The following is a 23317-nucleotide window of genomic DNA, read 5'->3' as shown; positions in this document are numbered from 1 at the left end:
AAGGCATGGAGTCTGTTTTTTTTTCTCTCCTCCTTGGCTTTCTAAGGATGAAAACAAATGAAGCATATGAATCATGCTCACAGTTAAATCCTTTCAATCCAGTTGTGAGATGTAATCTGACAGATGTTTCACCTAATGGGTGCCTCTAATTCACTTTTAAGCTTATCTTGACCTGAATTGCTGTAAATTTAGCTTTTCTCACTGTGCATTTATGGCATACATTACACCCTTCAGCGTGTGAAGTGGTCATGATGTAACACCTGCTGTGTTTATTCCTGTCCCCCTCGTATGTGACCACACATGAGGTCACACAGTCCCATAAGGATGGTCTGGTGGCGGCATCATTAGGCAGCCTCATTCACACAAATGAATATTGATAGAGGAAAATGCCTGTGGCTGAACCATCGCTCTGGAATCTGAGAGCTGGAGACGCTACATTACCGAACTCTGCTAGGAATAGACGTAGCCAATTTGTGTTTATCATGAAAGCCAATGACAATATGCTTCTGGCCCACAAGTCTAAGCTGAAATACCACAAAGAAAAACTAAAAGGAAAAAGCCTTAAAGCCAGGAAGTCAGAAAGACAGATAGCCCTGATTACACCAATTGGCTGCACTTACTGGATCCAAGTGAAAAAAAAAGCACAGTTCAGTTAAGTGAATTTCTTTTGTATGAAGGATTCTCTCCATGACTTTGAGGACGTAACTCCAACGTTACAGCACGTCCCTGCAGCACAGGCTGACACACCAACATCCAGTGTTCATTTAGTCATATTCTATTGAAAAATAATAGTAATATTAATGATAACGGGCGGTTAGCGCTGTCACCTGACAGCAAACCCGGTTCGAACCCCGGGCCTGGGGCCTTTCTGTGTGGAGTTTGCATGTTCTCCCCGTGTCTGCATGGGTTCCCTCCAGGTACTTCGGCTTCCTCCCACAGTCCAGAGGCATGCACATAAGGTAAAATGCTGACTCTAAATTGCCCATAGGTGTGAATGTTAGCGTGACTGGATGTCAGCACTGTGATAGACTGGCGACCTGTCCAGGGTGTACCCCAATGCTGGGATTGGCTCCAGCCCCCCTGCAACCCTGTACGGATAAGCTATATAGAAAACGGATGGATGGATGGATTGATAATAATAAAAAGATTTATTATGATTTGGTACAAAAACTCAGGAAGCTCAAATTCCTAGTAACCTTAGACTTAGACTAAGCAAAGTACAGGCTCACAGAACCTCAGTCCTGTGCAAAGATGTTTATGGTGGTAGGTAACCACCGAGGGGCTTTTGGAAAATGAAGGTAAGACTTTCTAAGAAGCACCGAAGAGCCACAAAATACAACACTTGGCAGTCAGCAAACCGAGTTCAGCGCCTAAGGCGTAGATTTGTTATTGTCTCCTGAAAAAATGATTTAGAAACTTGTGTGTGGAAAAGCAGCTTAGTTTAAATTGATGGTACCAAACAGGAAGCTGTATGATTCCAGCGCTTTAAAAATATGATGATTTATACTAAGATATTCCTCGGCCTATGTGTCAGAGCATTGTTACGCAAGGTGAGAAAGGAGACTGGCAGCTCCGCTTCACATTTAGCTTGCTTCGCTGTGTCACACAGATATATTATGTACAGTATTTCTACTTCTACTGAGTAAAAACACACTGCATTCTCTAGCTAGATGACCCTCTTTGTCCTTGCTATCAAACTGTAAGCTTCTGTGTAGCTAATGTTGGTCTATTGGTCTGAATTTGATCATGAGGAAAGGCACAATTCGTGCAATGACGGCCTTTCTTCAGGCTCCGGTAAACACTGCCCCTTGACCTTGGCGTAGCCATGGCCTTGTCTGGCACATTGTCTCCAGCCATTCCTTTGCACTGTCATGCATATTGCACACCTGCACTTATGACATCTGAACATTTAGCTATTCTTTATATTGAATTTTTATCCTTTATATTTCCTAGGCTTTATTTTTCACGTGTTTAAGCACAACTCCAGAGGCAAGCCACATCACGCTTCACTACATGTATTACTCATGTGTGCGACAAATATATTTGAATCTTAAAGCATCATGCCTACTTATTAAATTTTCAATGTTTGTTGATTAATATCATACAGTGGTGAAAAGTAAGTGAGCAAATTTACTGAAGCTTTACTTCTATGTCCTTCTTACCTGTAACTGTAAATATTACAATATATTTCTCATATTCTCACATTCTACCTGCCTCACTTCATCAGTGGCTCACAGGGGTTAAAATGGGCCGGAGCCCGTTGGAGTTGAGCTCCGTCTCCTTTAATATCATAACATCATATCACACTTGTATTTTTTTAATGTCCCGGAAAACCTAACAGTGTACTGGTAGTTTATACAAACTCTAACGGCTCCGTGGTAGGTTTAAGGTCTCTGATGGTGCACAGACAGACAAGACAGAGCAGCAAATATCCACAAATCTGTTATTGTCATTTATTCCATACTGATGCTCCTCTCATGCCATGCACACGCAGGCAGGTGTGCCAGTGGGTTACTATGGTTACGCCGACGCTGACGCTGATTCATCCCCCCTCCCCAAGAAAAAGACAAAACACAGACACCAGTGAACACTGTTCGTGAAGATCTACAGCAGTCAAAAAGTTACACCAGATTTTTATTTATAGGTTTGAGTTGCAGAAACACTCTCTGATTAGAAGGCAGGGTGACGTGCCATGTTATACAGTGGAGTAAAGAGAGGTGCAGTGATGTTATCTCAGACATGCTGTTTTCACCTGTTATGTTTTCCTTGTACACAGATGAAATGCAAATTATGAATTCAACCTGCCAAAACATTTGTATGAATATGCTGATGTCGTGGTGCTAGTTGGTGTTACGCAGTCAGGGGACACAGTTAATCAGGCAACATGTTTCCACTACACTGGTGAGCTTACCAAGCGATGTGAAGACAGCACCCTGGTTATTAACAAAAATAAGACTCCGGAGCTGGTTACTGGGAGCCACCACAGTGTCTGTCATTATCCTCCACCTGTTCTGTTTAATGCTCAGCCTGTCGAAGTGGTAGAGGAGGTCAAATATTCAGGAACCTTTTTTGATTGCACTTTAAGTTTTACAACCAACACAGAATACATTTTAAAAAAAAGAAGCAATGCAGCGCCCGTATCTAATCAGGAAATGGGCCTCATATGATGTTAGCAAGAGCATTTTAGAGATTGTCTCCAGAAGTCTTGTGAAAAATCTTGTGGACGTGGTATGGGCCCCTGGGTTCTCTGGACAAAAACAGGCTGACCAGGATTACAAACACTGCCAGTACAATCATTCGGAAACAGAAAGCTTGACAAATTGTGCCCGATAATTTTTCATATTTTTTGGACAATAAAGATAATATTATAATAATAATAATTATTATTATTGTAATGGATTAAAGTATACTATAAAGTATACTACAGTACAGTAGTATAGTATATAGTACAGTATAAAGTAGTTAAATTAGTTACACTTTCACCAGCTACAACTGTAACATGCTCCTTACATGTTCATACATGAAAATTAATAATCCAAAACTGTAACTGTAACACTGAAAGAGGCTGTTTTGCACAATGGGCACACTTTTGATACTTTCACGAGGCTGTATTTACCTTATTTTTAGTTTCACCTCAATACAATATTTCATATTTATGCAAGACTTTTACTTAATAGTGGACTATTTTTCTATTTGACTATTTCTACTTCCAGTGAAGAACATTTCTTTCATGCTTCAATCAAACATGATATCAAAGACTATTTTATTGAAATCTCCTTCTGATTCCATTTGTATTAGATGTGAGTAGGGCTGATTTTTATGCTTTCATGCTCTGTGCACCTCTATTGTATCCACTCTACTTCAGCGTCACATCTGCTCGGGCGCTGGCAGATCATCTCTTCGCTCTCATAATCCATCAGTGTGAGTTTAGTTGGCTCTCTGCTGGGACCCTGCTTATTTACTTGTTTCAAACAATAACTTCATAACAAGAAGTCTCCAAGAAAACAACGGTGACTACATTAATGAAAAGCTGCCCATCAGTCACAGCCGGTTTATTGGACACAGGACAGTAAATGCAGCCTCAGAATCATTTGACTTAAAGGAACTTGCTTGGGGAGATATTCCATATAAAATGCAAACAATGCCAGTGTTTGCATGACAGACTGCTTAGCGTCACGGCAGAAATCATCCCTCTAACAATCCAGCTCCGACAGAATGTCCCTTATGAACAGCAAACATGACTGATAAGCCATAAGATTTAATATCCATCTGGAGTAAGTGCTGAGCATTAGCTGAAAAGGTTCTGAATGCAACCCACATGTCACAAAGCAGCCTTGATGTACCTGTATGACAAAGTACTCCCTCAGTCTATCATGAATATATTGCAGTCATCTGTGTCCCCACCAATTTTGAAATTAGCTCTGATAATGAGTCAGTGCTGGCTGACGGCAAGGTTGAACCTCTCTGACCATTAGAAATGATAATAATGTGCAACACAGTGCTAATTCTGGTCTTTTCACATTAACATCTGTTTGTGCGTGTTTCCATCTTTTACCCTGAAAAATCTATATAGGCACAGAGAGCGTAGAACTTTTTTTTTTTTTATACTTTTTGACATTACTGCAATGTTCACCGTCCATAAAAAATACATAAAGTAGGAAACTGATTTCACTGTTCTCTTGCTGACAAAACAGTCTCAGTCAAATGCTAAGTGGTAACTGCTGAGGTGGCAGAAATGAAACTACATTCTGCTTTGACTTTTAAATGTCACTTGGCAGACACATTTAAAATTTCTGAACCATAACAAAGAAAAATAATTAGAAATTAGCGCTTCAAAAAGAACCAAATAATTGAATGTTTCCCATTCCCCAACGTCATATTAAACTCAGTGTAAAGACAGCAACAGCAACCCCACCCCCCCTTGCTTTGAGCCTGCCGATTTCTATTCGTCCTAGATCGGAAAGAAGACATTTGCACCGTGCTCGAGCTTGTGAAGGCCTGCACATTTTCAGACGCCCACGCAGAACCCAGCCTGAGAGAAAACGGGGGCAGCTGATTCAATGTGGGCTAATTCATTCAGTCACTGTATGTCCGCTGTCAGAGGCTGGTCCCCACAGGCCAGTGCAACATCTGGATGTGTCCCCTCTGCTCTGTCTGCATGGCTTTCATGTTGCTCACAAGGGACCCAGACATTTTCTTGGTCTGCCAAGTCTGCCCTGTTTATTTTGCATTCAGAATTGACATTTTTCACCATGATTATGCATTATTCAGTTGGTCAGATTCAACAGTAAATAAATAGGGAGCCATATTTTATTTGTATCTGTCGAAAAAAAAATAAATACAAATGAAAAAAAACTTGTTGACAATATAATTATAAAGCGGTGCTAAACCAATGTAAAACTCTAAAAAGAAGAGACTGCCTGTTACTTCATGACTCTGTCCTGTCACAACTGAGGTAACACAATAACCAGTGAGTGGAAATACAGCCCTTTGCTGCATTTATACCCTTTATTTAGATCTGAAAGCAAAGGAGGGAATGACGTTACAATAGAGTAAACACATGATCTGAGCCTAAATCATTTTTGGTGGAGACCATATGCAATTAATTTATTTCCATATTCCAATGTGAAACTAGAAAGTGTGAGTAATCCTCAGGGAGATTTAAACCATGTGCAAGGGGAGGGCGCTAATCTTATAATCCTCTGTAATGTCGTGATGGTCTCTCCGAGCTTATCTAAACTAAACTAACTTTCCCAGAGGAATTCAATCATAGACACAGATGTACCATAAAGAGTCATGTGACTAATGCTCCGTGTGCAATTCAACAATCTCATCTGCTGCAATGTCATTAAACATCAACAATCCCAATTAAATAAATTGTCATTTTAAAGTAGTTATCTATCAACACATTTTCAGATCTTTCCAAAATGAAATATCTGCTTGTAAAAAACAATAGAAAATAGTGAATAATCATAGCCCTTAGTCAACAAAATAAACCTGAGCTGAAAATGGAGATTCTCCACCAAAATAAATACATGTTATAGTAACGTGTAAGAAACTGCTACATCCATGATGCTTGCAACATCCTATTGGCTGACCAAAGCTGCAGCTGGAGCAGGAGGTGACTGGGTCGGCTGAAGAAACTCTGAGGTAAAGACGGCCTCGGCGTACTCCTCCACAACGTCCTGAAACTCTGCTGCCACGTCAGCCAGAGCCTCCGACAGTAACTCCTCTGCCAGGCTGTGGCACAGGGTGCAGAGAAATTAGAAAGAAAATGTTTGAGACACTTTTCTTCAGAACCAGACCGCAAAAACTTTTATATTCTAAAAGTTAAAGAAACATATACAAAGTCAAATTTGATTGAAAAATCTGAGTCTAACATCTGACAAGTCTAGCATCACAAGTGTATCATATGTTACAAACAAATTAACATGACACCCAATAACAGACAATTTTTAATAGAACTAGACATACTCCACAAGGTGTAACTTATTATAATATTTCCTATATTTATTTTATTTTCTTGCTGACACAATCAGTTTAAAAAGTGTAACTGAGCTCACTTCCTGAGATTTCAAAGAAAATGTAAATCATTGGTGTTGTGTCATTATCTGTAAAAAATGCCATAGGTGAGATTAAAGCAGGTTTTTCCTGACCAGTGTGTTGACCGACTTTCAGAGCTGGACATGAAAAATTTGTGCCTTGCCTTGAAAGGCATAAAATGAAGGAAAATAACTGAAAAGACTGGTGAGCTGGGTGCAGCATCAAGCCAAATTTCAATGTTTTGATCATTATCTGGGTCAACACATACACACATACACAGACCGAGGCAGGGACACAGAGGATAAGTATACACTCTTATACAGCCCTAAAAATGTCAAATCATTAGCTTGTCGGTACAACACAACTATCATAGTAATTGTGTTTTCTTGAACTACCTGTACCTTTGAAGAGTCAATACAAGAAGACTTTGCTCTCAACACTGGATGCAGGGTAAAACACAGTGAAGAATCTACCATTATGGAATGGGAACATCCATTAGGAAATATTAATAATAATAATAATACACCAAAAGCCATATTAGCTCTACCAAATGACCCTCATATTCTGTATATTTAATGCTCCAAACATAATGAAATCCAACCACAAAATGAAAGTTAGATCTTAGTTAATATGCGCAAGTAATTTTGCAGCGCAAGCTTGATATGAATGTATCAAAAAAACGTGATACCCAAGTTCATCCAACCAATGAATTATTATTAGTTTGTAAGTTTTGTGGGTTTTGGCTATGGTGAAATTTTGCTGTTTTTACACAGGCAGAATGAATGAGATCCTCCACATACTCTGAATCCACAGCAACTGGGCTGCTCATTACCATCTCATCGCACCGACAGGTTTCTGCTGGCTGTCATAATAGCAGGGGGTGTACAAGCCTATATGTATGTGTACTCCCTACAAAAACACTGAGATAATTGGATGACTTGTCCTCATATAATATCCTTTTTTGTTCCAGATTCAGAAAAGTACAGATCTATCTCTTGAAAACTTTGGTTCACTGATGTGACACAGAGACACTAATAATGACAATGAATAGTGACACACACAATCAGATCCAATGGGCGGGACTGGGCAGCAACTTTTTCAGGTCTGAATTTAAGAAAAAAAAAAATTATTTATTTAGCTATTTGCAATTTGTAAATCTGTCAAAAAGACAGTCTGGAAAGTCTATCTTTTAGAAGGTTAGGACTGATATACCAGACCTATGGATTCAGTATGCTTAAAGATGAGAGGGAGTCTTCTGTATTCTGCATTGCACCAATTTAAGAATTCTGTCAAGTATGCAAATTTGTGAGTGGGAGAGAAGAACAACGGTGAACACCAGAGACACTCTGCAAACCATAAACTCTGAATGATCCTCTCAGAGAAAGCTCTTCTGACTGTGTATTATGTCCATCAAACACGCCCAGGGAAAAAACAGAGAGGAGGAAGGACAAATCCTGCTGATGTGTGGCTCTGGTTACAAAGACTGAGCTGAAAAAGATGCTGCTAATTTAGCAGAATTATTCTTATAAAACTTCAAAGATACAAAAATGATCACTGAAATAATTATCAGCACTTTTAAAATACAGTTTCTGACAACCAGAGGGGTGATAGGAAACCTTTGCTTGTTGCCTTCAATGTTAGTTTTTTACCTGTTTGCGATGGCCCAGGGGTTGAAGCTGCCAACAGCCTCATGAGCCACGACACGCAGGTAGGCCTCGTGGTCTTCCCGGTACCGCCGGATGTTTCTCAGCATGCTGCTTGGCACAGAGATAGGAGTCCCCCTGCTTCTCTCCACTGGGCTTGGGAACATGGTGATGTTTCTGGGCTGCTGCTCATCTTGGGGTGCCTCTTCTGTCAGGCTGCTCTCGGACAGAAAACTGTTTGTGTGGAAACACAGGAGGTAGATTGCTATGACACCTTTCCATTACTTTGAACGTTCAACACTGTATGAGCTGGGTAAAGGGCCTCTAAGTGCTATGGCTGTGGAGAAAAAGCAAACTTGTTTACAGATGAGGGAGCCAGAATGGAGTGCAGCGCTGTGATTGACCAGAAATACTTGCTGTGCTGGGATGATGTATTTAGGAGGTGTCAGAACGCAGGCCGGCTCTATCGTCTGCCCCTTGCTCAGAGTGAGTTTGGGCTCAGATGGGCATTGCCATGGTCTGGCTTTATAATCCTCTGTGCTTGAACAAATCAGCCAGGCTCTTGCGACGGCGCTCTCAGTGCTATATTTAGTGTTGCGGCAGTTCCCAAAGCAAAGTGCCTCTCTATTGTGCTCCCTGGCCTCGGCTGAACTTATTTCTGTTTTGACTGTGGAGGCTGCTAACTGTGGGGTGGCCATAAATATCAAAGTACCAGCACAGTCAACTCTGCTTCCAGTTTCAAAATGGGTCGATTTTACTGTCTGGTGGGCATCTGGAGGCCAATGTGGTGAAAACAACAATACAGCACTCTGCAAACTGCCTATTTATAAAGTCAGAATAGCACCCATGCCTTTTTCTGCCATATACAAATGTGAACAGGGACCAGCTTGCCTTGTCTGTCAACAAAAACCATTCAGACATTTTGGCACAAGAGGTATTCAAGTTTAATCTTGCATATTGTTAGTGGTGACTCTCATTGTGTTCTGCCCTAAAAAGCTCAATGAAACTGCTTTAAGACGATGAACAACTGTGTATGACATCTATAGGGAATATTTTAGTAAATCTGTGCGTCCATGTGTTTCAGCGATCGACACGTTGAACACAAATTAAAGGGCTGAATCGCTAAAAAAAATCCCCTATCCATCACATTCACCCACCTCCTACCTGGCCTGCACACAAACCAAAACAGATGAGCAGCATTAGCTGTTAGCAAGATCACCTCGAGTGACTTTCAAGTTTGTCTTCTCATTTCTCTATAGGAAACAGAGGACCTGGCAAAGGATGGCGCCACGTCCGATTTATCAAAAGGGACGCAGGCTGCGCTGTAACTGTGGTTGACAAAGCCGAATGTTGCTGAGGGATCTTAACTGGTGATTCAAGAGAGTCACTGAAGTCCTAGTGAGCTTTTGAGAACAGTGGGAAAGATCCGTGTGGTAAGAAGCAAGTGGGGGAAGAATAGTATGGAGGAAATGTTCCTGTTTAGTCAGAAATCTCGGAGGCGAGGGAATCAGAGAGCAGATGTAAAAATGAAATAAAAAATACATGAAAGGTTTACAATATTGCTGAGTGGGCTTTCATCTTTTCATTGATTGGCTAGACCTGCTGATGGAGCCGTGGTGGGTCAATCATAATTAGCCAAGAGGGGTGGGGGGTGGGGTGGTAGGTGTCTGTGTATGGGCTCCTCACCATGGATACATAAATCTTATCTGAGGTTTCCAAAGATGAAATCTATCCCTCCATTGTGTCAGTGGTCGTTTGATAGCACTCACACTCACACAGGCACAAAGACAACCCAGGTAAAGAATAGTCAACACTGTTTTGGAAATTGTTTTCAAGAGCACAGTGACAGTATTATTTCTGGTGGTAGATAACCGGAGGCCCTCACTTCTGATAGGCTTCACTATTGTTAGTCATGAATCAAAATGAACTGCAACAAGGTTCAGCAGAGACTAAAAACATAGCCTGAGGAGCTATAAACAATAAAATGAGATCTGCTTTATTTGTTTGTTATTTTTTGTCCGAATCAGCAGAGAGTAATTCCTTTGAAAACTGCATCAATGACTCACATGACTCTGTTCTCCTGCTGACAACAGAGACTGATGCATCTCTCTGGGCTGAGAAATGTGGGTTATGAACAGTTAATCAGTGCTAAAACAACAAACACAATGAGCTCTTCATGCATTGTTCTCTTCCAAAAATCCAAAATTAAACCTTTACCATTCTGCCACACTGAACACTCGGAGAATCAACGCTGACAGAGGATTACCGCAGTCCCAAACCAATACAAAAACTCAATTTTTATGCGATTTTCCTCCATGCTGTGGGAACTGATGCAAGTGTTCTTTTAATTGTTTGCTGTATAAGCAACACAACAGCGGGATTTTATCTGTGTCATCAATAATTCTCCATTCGGTCTTGGTGTGGTTTGCTATGCTTTACACAAGTATTAATTATCTGACCCGATGGTAGGTAGGTGGCAGGTATGCAAATATGTGGACTGAGCTGAAGCCGGCTGCAACTTTGAATATCTGCTGAGACAAAAGTCTTCATCAAAAAACACATTTTTCATTAGCTGAAGAATTATATTCCTTAATGAAGTCAGTGTGTTAACTAGTTGGTCTCTGTCATTAAAGTGATGCATTATCATTCAATCTAGACTGGTTTCTTGCATGATTTGCTCATTTCAGTGTAGAAGGTGAACAGTTAGCTTTAGCTGCACACCACAGCTTAGCTCAGTATCAGACCTGCACCTTATAATATGTCCTAAATGAAGGGCAATAAATCAACAAGACTGCAACAAGTTCAGGTTGCATGTGTGTTTATGTGTGTTTTTGTTTTAGTATTGCTGATACAACTGGCTGCAGGGTTTGGTAATCTCTTCACTTCACCTCCTCTGTTATGTGTTGGAAATTGTGTCACCTGGGTCATTTTAGCCTGCAACACTGCAACACAGGTAGCCCACTTATCTCCCTTACAGTTCAGGTCAGTTTACAAAGCTACTTCTTGGCCCCTAAAGACAGCTCTTTAAAACAATGTACCTTATAAACACAATTTCTCTTCCTGTCTCACATCAAATGCCTCCCTCAGCTTTATTACTTCTTAGGGGACTCAGCATTGTTAAAAAAAAAAAAAAAAAAAGGGCTGTAATCTGTCTGTAACTGCCCTTACAACAAGTTTCTACTTGCATCTTGCCATAGTGCTTTAAATGAAGACAAATTGAAAGAAAAAAAAAAAAAAAAAAATCAACAAACACAGTGTATCTTTCAGGAGACAGATTGACAAACCATGACTAGTATAACCTTCATTCGCGTAATCTTTCTCACTTAGTCCTTTTATTATGCAAATACTGTACATAATTGTCCCGACACAGAACAATTCCCATTGCCACTGGGCTATTAAATTTGGCTACACATTTTATAATTAAATGTGAAAATGAAGTTTTTTTTTTTCCCCAGACAAAAATACTTCCATCTCCAAGCAGCAAGTAACTACTGAATTGGTTGGGTCTTCATTTAGAGCAGGCAGGAGGTGACTAGTGTAGGCAGTTTATTGGAATCGATAGTAATTATTTTTTTAATGAGAATGAGCACAATTACTGCATGGCAGGCAATCTTAGGGCCACAAAATATAACGCAGGCATGTTTCATATACGTAACTGTGGGGCATTTTAGCAAACCCCTCTATTGAACTGTCCTATTACTTTTCTTGAAATGTTGAATAGCATCTGGTGGACAAGTGATTCTTTGACTGCATGAGAGCAAAGCTACCCACTCTTAATGCTGCCAACTTTGTCTGTTAATATCAGTGATTACTAAGGGACTTTGTTAATTAAGGTACCAACAGGCACCAAAACTCATTACTCCAACTATGGCCAGAAAATCTCAGCTCAACATATTAAAAACATCAACCACAATAAACATCAACCACTTCTTGTAGAAAGCTGGTGAGTGCTGAAACACTGAGCTCATGATTTTAATTTGAAAATCTCTCTTTTGTTGTATTACACAACCACACATAAAATGACAAACACGTCTCTCAACTTAACTGATATACTTTTCAAAGGCACTGTAATTTGGACTGAGGATAAAAGTCTGTCTGTTTCATCCTACATAGATTCAGGAAGTCTCAATTTTTCAAATGACTTTGCCCCTAATAAGACGTTGCAAGGCTGCTATCTCTGAAAAACAACAAACAAAAATGGTCACTGTGGGGATTTGTTAGGAGCAACATCCTGCTGGCTTGTCTGTGTCAACAACTTTGAGTCTTTCCACTCTTTTCTCCTCCAAGTTCCTCATTAATTTAAGCAGGAAAGCAGCTGCAGCCAAAGCCCTGGGCAGTAGAGGGTCTCTCTGTGGAGTCTGCTGCCAGAGTCAGGAATAGACTCTGCCCTGGGTACGGCAGCCACCATGTGAGTTTTGTGGGATGAGTAAGGCCTCCCAGTGGGAGAGCGATTACGGGGCAATGACACGTCATGCGGAAAAAACAGTAACTGTGCTTCGTTGGAAAAACATTAACCACTTTACTTTTCATCAAGCCTAAAGGCCTACTTAGCCCAACAGTGAATGACTTCTGTGGATGATGCTGCTGTTGTTCTTAGTTATACAGTGTATAATACAACCACAGGAAGTCTTTATTTATTGTATTCATTTATCTTTCCCATACAAAGTGACCTCAGGCTTTCTAAGTAATCAAAATTGCACCATTTCCATGTATATTTTTAAAAAAGGGTTATATTATAATATTATGCAATCATCAGTATTGTGCCGGAGCAAGAATGACTGATGATGGAGGCTAAGACCTCTAATTTCAGTTAAAAAGATTGAAAAGGAAGTTAAATAGGTCAAACCATGACAGTGCGCTTCATTTAATATTCTGGGAACACTCCAACATTTCTCTACTGCCCCTTTAAGATGAATAAAACGGCAAGGGATGGAGCTGAAAGATAAGACAGAGAAAGGATCTGAGCGTAAAAAAGGGTGAAGGACATAGTAACTCACCCAGTCTCCACGGGTTTTTCTAGGACAATATCAGCTGCAGAGGTCTGGTTCAGCACTGGCCTGGTGAGCCTAATTGGCTGAGGAGAGGCTGGCCTGGAGCCTGGAGCATGGCTCTGGGGTCCTGCGAAGAGCAGAGAGGAAGGGGAGGAAGGGGGAGTGATAGTGTGTATGGAGGATGGGGTGGACAGACGGATGTACAGGTGAAAAAATAAAATGAGACGCATTCGATCAGTATTCACCTACTTTTGTCAGTTGAAGCACTGTCTCCACCTACAGGAGACCTCAGGGATATCACGTCTCCACAGGCAGTTACACAAAATAAACAGCAGTGTTTACAGTGTTAACACCATTTACCTGCGACTGATTGGTCCCAGTAAAGAGGGTCTGAATACGTGATGGAAGCAAACCGTCTCCTCACTTCCTCCTGATCCCTCTGCTCAGACACACACACACACACACACAGACAGAAAAGCATTTTATAAACAGATTTCTCATCTGTCAACAGTGAGCCAAATCGGGAAGCAACCCCAGACCAGAGCTGTCATAACAGCTCACTATAAATAATAAACCGATCGCTGGTGACCTTTTGGGTTCCACAGCAACCTTTTGTTGCTGGGTCTTTCTGCAGGGCAGCTCTCACCTGTATCTCCTCCATACGAAGCAGCATACTCTCCAGCGTGGGGGCCTGCAGCCTACACTGGGCCATGCCCTCCAACTGTCTGTCTGTCTCAGCTGCCCACGCCGCCCGTGCAGTGTCCTCCAACAGATCCTCCAGCAGGGCCTCGCTCAGCTGCTCGGCAGTCTCTGCTGCCTGTGGAGAACCACATGCAGATAAAACAGAACAAATATAGTGAGCTATGTAATGACTATTAGGTTTAACTGTTCAGTTTTTGTTGTTTATAGCTGACCATATTAACATATTCAAATTTGTTTCAATAGGGAGGCCAACTGTCCTCTCTCCTGTGAATTACTGGCAACAGCAGCACAGCTCACCCCCTCTGCAGCCTGCTCAGACAGCCGATTTCTCAGTAAAGAGCTGACCCTGTTCCTGGACTCGCCAATCTGCTGAGGTATAGAGACAAACTCAGCCCCATCAATCAAAAGTAGTCACCATTTTGTCCCACTGTCCATAAACAATCTGGTAAATCTGAGGGTAAATACATGCTCTGTTTTAGTTTAAGGAAAATAAAATGAATTGATTACCTTTTCCCTCTTCTCTGGATGACATTAAGAAAGAGGGAAGGCAAGAATTAAGGAAAACGGGCACTATGCAGACCAGAGGTACGCTGTATCTTCCTACCTGTGCTTCATCCAGAAGGGGCTGAATTCTCTCTCTGGCCTTCAGCTCAGCTCTCTCAGCCCACTGAGTAGGCGAGACCACCTCAGACCTATAAACCAGAACACACCCACATCACAAGCTGCCACAGGAGAAGTTCTGTGGCTGATAGATTTAACTTAAATAAACTTCAATTAATAAACTTTTTTTTTTTTTTTTATTTCCTAACAACATCATTGACTAAATATAAAGATGGACAACATGACAGCTCCCAAGAAGTGAAGCCAAAACATCTCGATCACCCCCTAGTGGCTGGCCGTAATATAAACCCTAAACCCCGCCCCCTCCATATTAGCAGATGGGACAAAAAAACAAAGTACACATGAAATTAATTCCTCCAAAAGATGGATTCTATACGGTCAGGTCGTTCTTAACATGCTGATGTATGTTCAAGAGGTCATTTTTCTGATGAGTTTTTTAAAATTTGTTATCTGATGCTTCAAAAAGGAGGCATGATGTCATGATTGACAGCTGTGATTGACTTGCCATTGAGACAATTGGGTGTATGAGCGGGACCTCGATACTGGCTGACCACTACTGTGCAAACTCTGGCTCCAAATAACGTCACCAGCAGAAGATGGCAGCTCCTGCATATTTTGGCCTCACTTTTGTACAGTAGGTGGAAATCGGGACATGTCATCCATCTTTATATAAAGTCATTGGACAACATCATTCAAACAATTAAGATTAAGACATTTTAATAAAGAAATTCAGAAATGTATTGTATTGGTCAAATTTAGCCTGGTTTGGACTTTAAATGACAGATTAATTTATTAAAATGATCAAATGACTATCTCTGAAGTAATTCATGTCACTTAAAAAATTCAGAATCACTCGTTTCATGATTGGTAATTAATTGATATTGATACAAATTGGTTTTCAAGCCTAATGGGATTTTTAAAAAATAGCAGTATTTATCCGACACTATTTGGCTTCACTTTTACTGCGATTAAACAAGACAAAAACTGTCACATGATCACTACCACTACTCATCTTTACTATTAACCACTGTTACCTGTCATTATTATTGATAACACCATTACCTACACAGCTGTTCCTGGTCTCTCTCTCTCTCTCTTCTCTCCTCCCCCACCCCCTCTTTTTATCTTCTCCTAAACCCAACATGACTTCCGCTGTACCTCAATTTTTTACTTTTCATAATAGCTCAGTTCTATGAAATATGTAAAAATGCTGTAAAACTTAGAGGCTTACAAACTATATTATATACATTTTTACTTCCCTCTACACTGGTAGAGTTCTTCCATGTTCTTTTTTGATGGCGTTTTAACAATCTTTAATTCATAGTTGTGCAGAGTGAATGGAGTAACTGTGACTGTGGCAAATGGATCAGCAGGAGGAATAACATAGACATCAGGCCTTTTTAATGGCAGACATTTCACTTTGTCATAGCATGAAATGCCCAGCTGGAGTAAATAACATTAACAATGGTTCAAATCATATTCAAGTGTCTCACTAACCCATTGTGCCTAAAATTATCCAGGCCCTAGAACTTGCAAAAATAAATGATGAAAAATTTCTCCAGGTGAGAAAAAAAAGACCAAAACGAAAACCAGCCTATGGGTTGTGCTATTGTGTGGAATTACAAGCACAAAGGACAAACCTGCATGACTGCTGATGTAATTACAGCTTTATAGACCAAGTGTTGACTGCAGTCTATGCCGTGCTCATGCTGTGTTTTGTTGCTGGCCTTGCAGGGCTAAAGTGTCCAATGACTAATTGGGAAATGTGTGGTGATCTATAGGAACATATGCTCTCTCTGTTGCTGAGGGGATGTTGCTGCAATTTCAACCTGCATTACTTTCTGTTTATTGTTTGTAGGTAATTACGTTGATGTTGTAATTTCCAGTGTTACTGTTCATTAAACTGCGAGACCAGACGCATTGAGCTGTATGGTAGATTACTATGTGGATTACCACTTTGGTTTGGCAGCAAAATGTATGTGTTTTTTTTTAAGTGGCATTATTGCTAGGCAATACTTCTTCTTCCTTAATAACCTAAACAGCAAATGTTTGTATACAATAGCTTACATGTGTATGCATATATTATCCTGAGTATTGTTATATTGTATATGTACTGTAGAGTGATAAGGAGCCTGTGAAGAAAGTTCTAAGCCCTTCTGCCAGTATATCTGTTCTGTCCAAATTCAGCTTAGTTTCATTTGTCTCATTAGGCAGGAATTTTAGGTATGACTTCATTTCAGTCAACTGCTTTAACTGTCAGCAGATTTTTACTGTAGTTTGGTTTTTGTTCGTCAGTGTCTAGAGGACTTGCAACCAGGGCACAAATGTAAACAAAAAAATATTTGATATTTGGCTGGATCAATGTCTAGCAACTGATACATCACAGGCCCTGTTCAGACCTGGTATTAACAAGCATTTTTAGTGATCCTGCTAAAACTGTATTATATATATATATATATATATATATATATACTGTACCTTAATCTCTCAATGCGTTCAGCCTCTTCTTTACTCAGCTGGTTGAGCTCTTTCAGTCTCTGCATCGTCATCTTATCCGACCAGGCTTTTCTGTACCAAACCAGTAATCATCAAATGAAAGCACAACGTAAGCTCAATTAAGCATTTCACACAAATAACTTATAATCCTCATCTCTAAAATCAGGCTGCTTGCCACTGATTAATTGGAAAGCACAACTGTAGTAATTAAGGTTTGATTAAACAGAGACATATGTGGAATACTCAATCATTGAGGTGCTTATAATCACTGAAAACAGACCAAGTATTAATCACTCACAAAGAGGAATGGCCTCAATCTAGCAAGCACCCAGATTAATTTATTGGAAAGAATTAACTTTTAATTGGAATCAGAGTCTTGCCTGTGGCTCTCAGTGAGTGGGGTCTGACACAGAGGTTAGAAATAAATCGCTGAATACAGAGGGAACATTCCTTTTCACTAGATTTCATTCGTTTTTGCTAAAACAGATAACTTGCAAAGTAAAAATAACAAAAAATCAACAATGACTACCCTGATAAATGGTAGTATTTCATTCTGAAGTATATGATAAGTAGGATATGATAACTTGGAGGTGTTCTTCACCTTAAGGCTTCATCCTGAGCATGCATCTTCTTTTCTGAGCTCAGGACCGGCTCTGCGCCAGAACCACCAGCCACCTTCTGCTTCAGAGGGCTGGGTGAAAGCTTCACTGGAGAAAAGAGACATCGTGGCTCTGGTCTCCCCCTTTGAGGGGATCTGAAAGAATAATAAACACAGGCACAAGCAGAGATACACTTTATTAAGACAAGTCAGAAGAGATGGTGGGGGAGTCCAGCAGGAGGAATATGGAGAAGAAGAATCAAAGAAAGGTAAAGAGAAAGAGTTGTTTTTACACAAGGAACCTGCACTATTGAAGTGTGTTTTGACACTTCAGTCTCTTACACAGATTGTCTTTGTTCCCTCTATTTTAAATTTAATTCTGTCAACAATTAGCACATTAATTCACAATGCATTAATGAGCAGATTAATAAATACTGATTCATACTAGATGCAAACTGTTACCTTGAGATTAGAGTTTCAGATATTACAACAGTGCAACCTTTGTTATATAATGACATTAATGATCTAGTGTGAGCTGAGGAGAATGACTGAGACCAAAAGCATTGATTAACAATAATAGGTGATGACTTTAAAAATCTCATGTGTCATCAGCTGTACAGAGAGACAAAAGGCTCACCGCTGTGGAGGAGGAGAGTGAGGGGATGTCGGAATCCATGGCACGGAGCGTTCTTTTTGAGGGAGCTCGTTCACTCTGAGCCGAGAGGAGACGGTGGGCTGCTGGAAGCCTGCATCTCGCATCTGATTACGCTGTGAAAGTAAAATTAAAAAATACATGTTTAGATCTTTTCATGTGTTAACTTGGTTTCCACCTCTGGCGCAAGTGACTTTTCAGTGTATGGTAACAGGACGCAAATCACACTGGTGAGAATATAATAAGAGGCACTTCTTGTGTGTTTTAACATATTCAATTGAGTACTGAATATTGTAGAAGTCTAGCTAGCACCTTCATTATAATGTCAGCCTTTCTTCTCTCAAACTGTTGTCCTCTTCTGCAGCTGATGCTCGTCTGAGGTCGTCCCTGCAGCTCTCTCAGCTCCCCCTGCTGGGTGAGGCTCACCAGGCCGGCCCTCAGCACCTCTCTTCTGGTCATCGGCTGGTGAGAAGTAGTTCTGGGTTTCTGTGAGGCCGGTCTTCTACCTGCTGTCACAAATGAAAAATGAAACTTTTCAATTGTTTAGATCTTGACTTATTGAATCTTACTTGAAGTTTAAGAATAGCTAGAGTAACAAGCTATACTCTTCTTCTTCCTTATGAAAAACAAGTAAGGCAGTGTGGAAACTGGGGGGCATTATGCACTAACACGACACCACCAATTAAAACAATTAGCTGAGATTCTTGACAACCACTTGGATCCCTACTGAGGCCAGATAAGTGGCATGGGGGACTTGCGTAATACAACAAGATATTTGTTTCCAGGGAGACCTAAGCTCATTGTAGGTGTTTGTGTCATCTCTTCCACAGGATGCATCTCAGCCCAGAGCCAGCAGGAGTTAACTGCTCATAAGACTAGCAGCGGGGGACTGCAGGCCAGAGTTCCGCGCTTCAGTTCCTGTTTTTCTATCACATCTTCATGGCTCCTTACCAGTTTTTAAGCCTGTTTGCAGCCATTTAGGCACAGTGGGGGGCCCAAACACAACTGCATGAAAGCTCTTGGGTGACTTCCAGATACACTGGAGAGATAGTTCTTCATTAAAAGGCGTGCATACAACTTACTCTGTGTAGTTTTCAGCAAATGGGCCATTGTCTTTAATAAGAAATTATGGAAGAAAAGACTCAGTTTATATTAGATTCATGAAGTAAGTAATTGTATTAATAATTACTGATGCTGAGTGTTGAAAGTGTAGAAAATTATTTATAAAATTACACATGCACAAATGGCTCACTAAAGAGAAACAAAAGCTTTTAAACATGTGAACTGTTCCACACTAAAAAAAAAAACCCTCACCACGGACAGCTCTCCTGGGATTTGCAGGTTTGCGAGCCTCTCGAACAGTTGAGGTGCTGGGACCCTTGAGCACACCAGTAGGTGACATGCTGCGATGAGGGGACTTCCTGTGTGGAGGGCATGTTTGGGCCTGCATTTTTTCCAGTGCCACTTGTTTACTGAGGGCAGAATCCAAAATCTAAGAGGAGCAGTGGGACAGGAGATAAAAAACTGGTATTATTCACATAAAAAAACTGTAAGAGCCCCTTCATAAAATAAGTTGCATATGTAGACAAATATCAAAAATATCAATTAATCAAATAAATATTGACATTGACAACAGCAGACACTTTGTATATATTATCTTGTAATGCCAGACATGTACCTCAATTATCTTCACTTTTTGTGGCAAGGTGAGTTTTGCCTTTACTTTTGCCATCACTAAGTAAAATACATGGTCAGTTGGACTGAGGTCATGTGACCGATATGGCCTGTGAAAAAAATTCTTGTTTTGCCATAAAAATATTTAGGTTTTAAGGTATTAAGGAATCTGTCATGCAGTCGTTATTATTACATGACAAATCTATGGTGCTAGAATGGAGCCAAAGTAATGAAAAACATAACAGTCCAAATACAGTCTGATTGCACTTTATGCACCTCACCTCTAGTTTCTGCAGGATGTCAAGGGCCGTCTCAGGCACAGCTGAACCCTGGTCCACTTCAACTTTAGCTGAGCACAAAGAGAGCTGGCGAATCAGCTGACCCAGCTCTTTGTAGTGAGGAGGTACCTTGCTATGAGATAGATCTGAAAGCTGGTGGATCACAACCTGTAAGGCCCTCTGTGCCCCACGGTGGGCAGCTGCAAGCCTGTTTATTGCAGTGGACTGCAAGAAGAGTAGAAGGTAAATCAGTTTACCATAGTAAAACAGATATCTCAATGATTTCTGCTTGAGAATTGACCTGGCAAAACCGTACAGAATCTCCTTTTCACAAAAAAATAAACAAAATAGTCCCAAATAAAACTGTGTTATTTGAAAATTATGGTTATAGCTATGACTACTGATATGAGTTAAAAACAAGATTTGCACGTTTTACATTCATGTTTTAAGGGAAAGTCATTCAGTTACCAGTTTAATTGCTTTGTTACTATAAACAAATAAATAAGTAAATGTCTGACAATGCTGATGACATACCTTTTTGGTCTCCCACATTTTCTGGCTTCGTAGTTTCTCTATATCATCTTGTATCTCCTTTACCTAATCAATAACAATTTAGTAGTACAGTGTTTACAGATACAGAGCAAATGAAAAAGGCGAGATGAAAAGTGAAAGTCTATTTTTCAAATATGTTTGCCCAAAATTTAAATACCTGTTGTTGGAGAACATAAATGCTACGTGCTGAGAGGGCGGCCTGCTTCTGTCTGCGTTTCTCCAACTTGTTTTTCTCTTCAGGCTCCAGTGACTCCTCTATTTTTTCCCCTGTTGTTGTTGTTTAAAATTCAGCATTCATTATTATTCATCACTATGCGTGAAATGCGAAACCATATGAAAGGTAGGCTGATGTGTTCCAAAGTTGCGTTAAAGCTGGTGGCTTTGTGGCTTACCTCTGTTTGCTAGCTCTTCTACTTTCTGAATATACACTTCTAGCTCATTTTGCAGCTTGTAGATTTCCTGGCTTAAAGGACCCTGTTTGCCTCCTTCCAGCTGCCTTGGTCCAGGGTCTCTTGTTGGGGGTGACTGGCCGGCTCGGGGCACTGGATGAATAGGACGCTTCTGGGATTTTTGTTTAGCTCCAGGACGGGCCGTTTTCTCTTTTGGACTGGTGGCCTTTAACTTGGCCTTATTTGGAGAGGCTGCAAGCTCCTACAGAGTGAGAAACAGTCATTTCAGTCTCTGATTGAACAAAGCAGCAGATAGTCTTTATTGTCTCAGGGTTTATTTATCATAAACTATGAACTATTAATCTACATCAATTACCTGAAGCAGCTCTACGTCACTTGTTTCAAGAAGGGAGGCCTCTTGAGAAGGTTTGGCAGGGGATTTTATCAGAGACTCAAGGCGCCTTCGTCTCAGATCTCGCTTGGCGAGCTTAATGGCAGCCTGCAGCCTCTCCTCAGAGAGCACAGTGAAGCTGATGGAGCTCCTGGTGCTGCCCATATTCTCACGCTCCTCTGACAGCGGTAGTAGCTTCTCAATCACAATGGGAGCTGGTGGATGTACATGGGTGGCACGGTTGCTGACGCTGGCAGGGATGGCTTCATTGAACAATAGCTATGATGTGTAAAATACCAATCAGTCTTAATCAGTCTTGTATGTGCTATAAACAGCCATTGTGATATGCAATCATGCTTTTCACACCACGCTCTCAACAAATTTTTTCTGTCATTTAGGGCTGGACATACTTAGGACATCCTCAATGTCTTATTTTGTCCAAAACCCCCAAAATATTTAGTTTGCAATAATTTAAGACAAAGAAAAGCAACATATTCACACAAGTGAGGGCCTTGTATCTGCCAATGTTTTGCATGTCTTGCTTGTAATAAGTATTCAAGTATAAAAATAGCATTGACAGCTTTAGTGTCAATGACTTCATTTGAATAGTTGCCAGTTTGTTTGGTACAATTAGCGAAATCCAATAGAATCCAATGCCCTAGAGCCCTACAATAAATCCATTATTATATTTTTCGTTTTAACTGTAAAAGAGGGGTTGGATCAACTTTGTGATCATTTTGGGGGCTGTACTGTTTGCTTCTGTTAGAAAAGAATGTTCTGTATAGAAAAGTGTTTCTAATATATGGTATATCCACTGAAATAGGTGAAAAAATACTTAAAAAAAAAAAAAAGACTCTTGGCGCAACGCAATGCAGTTCAACAGTACCACACACCACAGAGCACTAAATGGCCAAAAACATTCTCCCAGTTAAATCAACACCTCTTTAAGACTGCTTCAACATAAACAATAACACTAAGACCTTCATTAGTGCAGGGTTTATTGTAGGACTGTTGTCTCATACTGAATTGAATTTAATTGGTTTATCAAATGAACGGGAAACATAGGTGAATTTGTAGCAGTTAGCATGAGCCATTTATGATTAAAAAACCCCACCGCTGAATAGTTTTAGACACTTCTTTCACTGTTGTTTACCTTGGTTTGGGACATCCCAGTGGTTAAATCGCTGCGGTTCCGGGTTGAATCTAAAACAACCCAGTCTCTCCCTGGACTTTGCTGTCCTTCGGTAGCCGTGAACCCATTCTTCAAAAACTCTGCAGTCATTACGGTAAAAACAACCGCGACGTACTGTCAGACTAACAAGTAATTTACAAAATAACACAAGTATTGCTAATACGGGTTAGCATTAGCAAGCTAACTAGGCTTTTGAATTGAGATTTGCTAACATCAAGTTAATCCCAAAATCACCCATTCCACCATTTCGACTTCGCTTATAACTACTTTTCTCCGTTTATATAGGGATCACGAATTAGCTATGGACACGGCTTTACAAACCGTATATCAATTAAACTATAGCACATGGTTAACATTTTAAATTTTTGTCCAAGCTTGACAACAATTTGAACAGCCGCCATGACAACAACAGAATGCAAAAAGACGGAAGTAAATTTTAAGCTACGTTCAGGTCATATCATATAACCCGTAATTTGGACTAGCTAAGTGGAAAAATGCAAGTTCATGTCAGCCTCCACATGTAATTCCACGTCGGATATATTGGGAATTTCTGACACTGACGATACATCGCACTGGGTGAAAAAAACACTACAGA

General features: G+C 40.4%; 1 protein-coding gene across 5 annotated transcripts; it reads right to left on the bottom strand.

Annotated features, from left to right (window-relative positions):
- Positions 1-4831: 4831 nt before the first annotated feature.
- On the bottom strand, positions 4832-23158 carry kiaa0753 (KIAA0753 ortholog). 5 transcript variants are annotated; one of them, XM_071496795.1, is made up of 19 exons: positions 22684-23157; positions 21516-21809; positions 21143-21401; positions 20908-21017; positions 20733-20795; positions 20202-20423; positions 19561-19738; positions 18559-18755; positions 18232-18362; positions 17598-17750; positions 16979-17068; positions 14484-14571; positions 14177-14248; positions 13824-13994; positions 13538-13616; positions 13184-13304; positions 8193-8420; positions 6099-6240; positions 4832-5518 (listed from the first exon to the last, which is right to left on the bottom strand). In XM_071496795.1, the coding sequence occupies exons 1-19, from the start codon at positions 22810-22812 to the stop codon at positions 5513-5515; spliced, it is 2733 nt and encodes a 910-aa protein (XP_071352896.1). In that variant the 5' UTR covers positions 22813-23157; the 3' UTR covers positions 4832-5512. The 5 variants fall into 5 exon arrangements, with proteins under 5 accessions (XP_071352896.1, XP_071352895.1, XP_071352893.1 ...); XM_071496794.1 differs by having other exon boundaries at positions 4832-6240; positions 18559-18752; positions 22684-23158; XM_071496792.1 differs by having other exon boundaries at positions 4832-6240.
- Between the last annotated feature and the right edge of the window lie 159 nt (positions 23159-23317).

Source organism: Trachinotus anak, unplaced genomic scaffold (genome assembly GCF_046630095.1).
Source record: "Trachinotus anak isolate AG129_WGS33_773 ecotype Australia unplaced genomic scaffold, CSIRO_AGI_Tana_v1 ptg000014l, whole genome shotgun sequence".
Taxonomy (NCBI): domain Eukaryota; kingdom Metazoa; phylum Chordata; class Actinopteri; order Carangiformes; family Carangidae; genus Trachinotus; species Trachinotus anak.
The sequence above is the reverse complement of the archived record's forward strand: the minus strand, read 5'-3'. Positions and strand labels throughout refer to the sequence as shown.

What these genes read in the sequence shown, in the direction of transcription:
- kiaa0753 (XM_071496792.1), bottom strand. Translation starts at nt 22,812, where the DNA reads ATGACTGCAGAGTTTTTGAAGAATGGGTTCACGGCTACCGAAGGACAG. An exon ending in TTCGTATGGAGGAGATACAG is followed by an intron (nt 13,617 to 13,823) that starts GTGAGAGCTGCC and finishes GTGTCTGAGCAG; the next exon opens with AGGGATCAGGAGGAAGTGAG. An exon ending in CTGGGACCAATCAGTCGCAG is followed by an intron (nt 13,305 to 13,537) that starts GTAAATGGTGTT and finishes TGCTCTTCGCAG; the next exon opens with GACCCCAGAGCCATGCTCCA.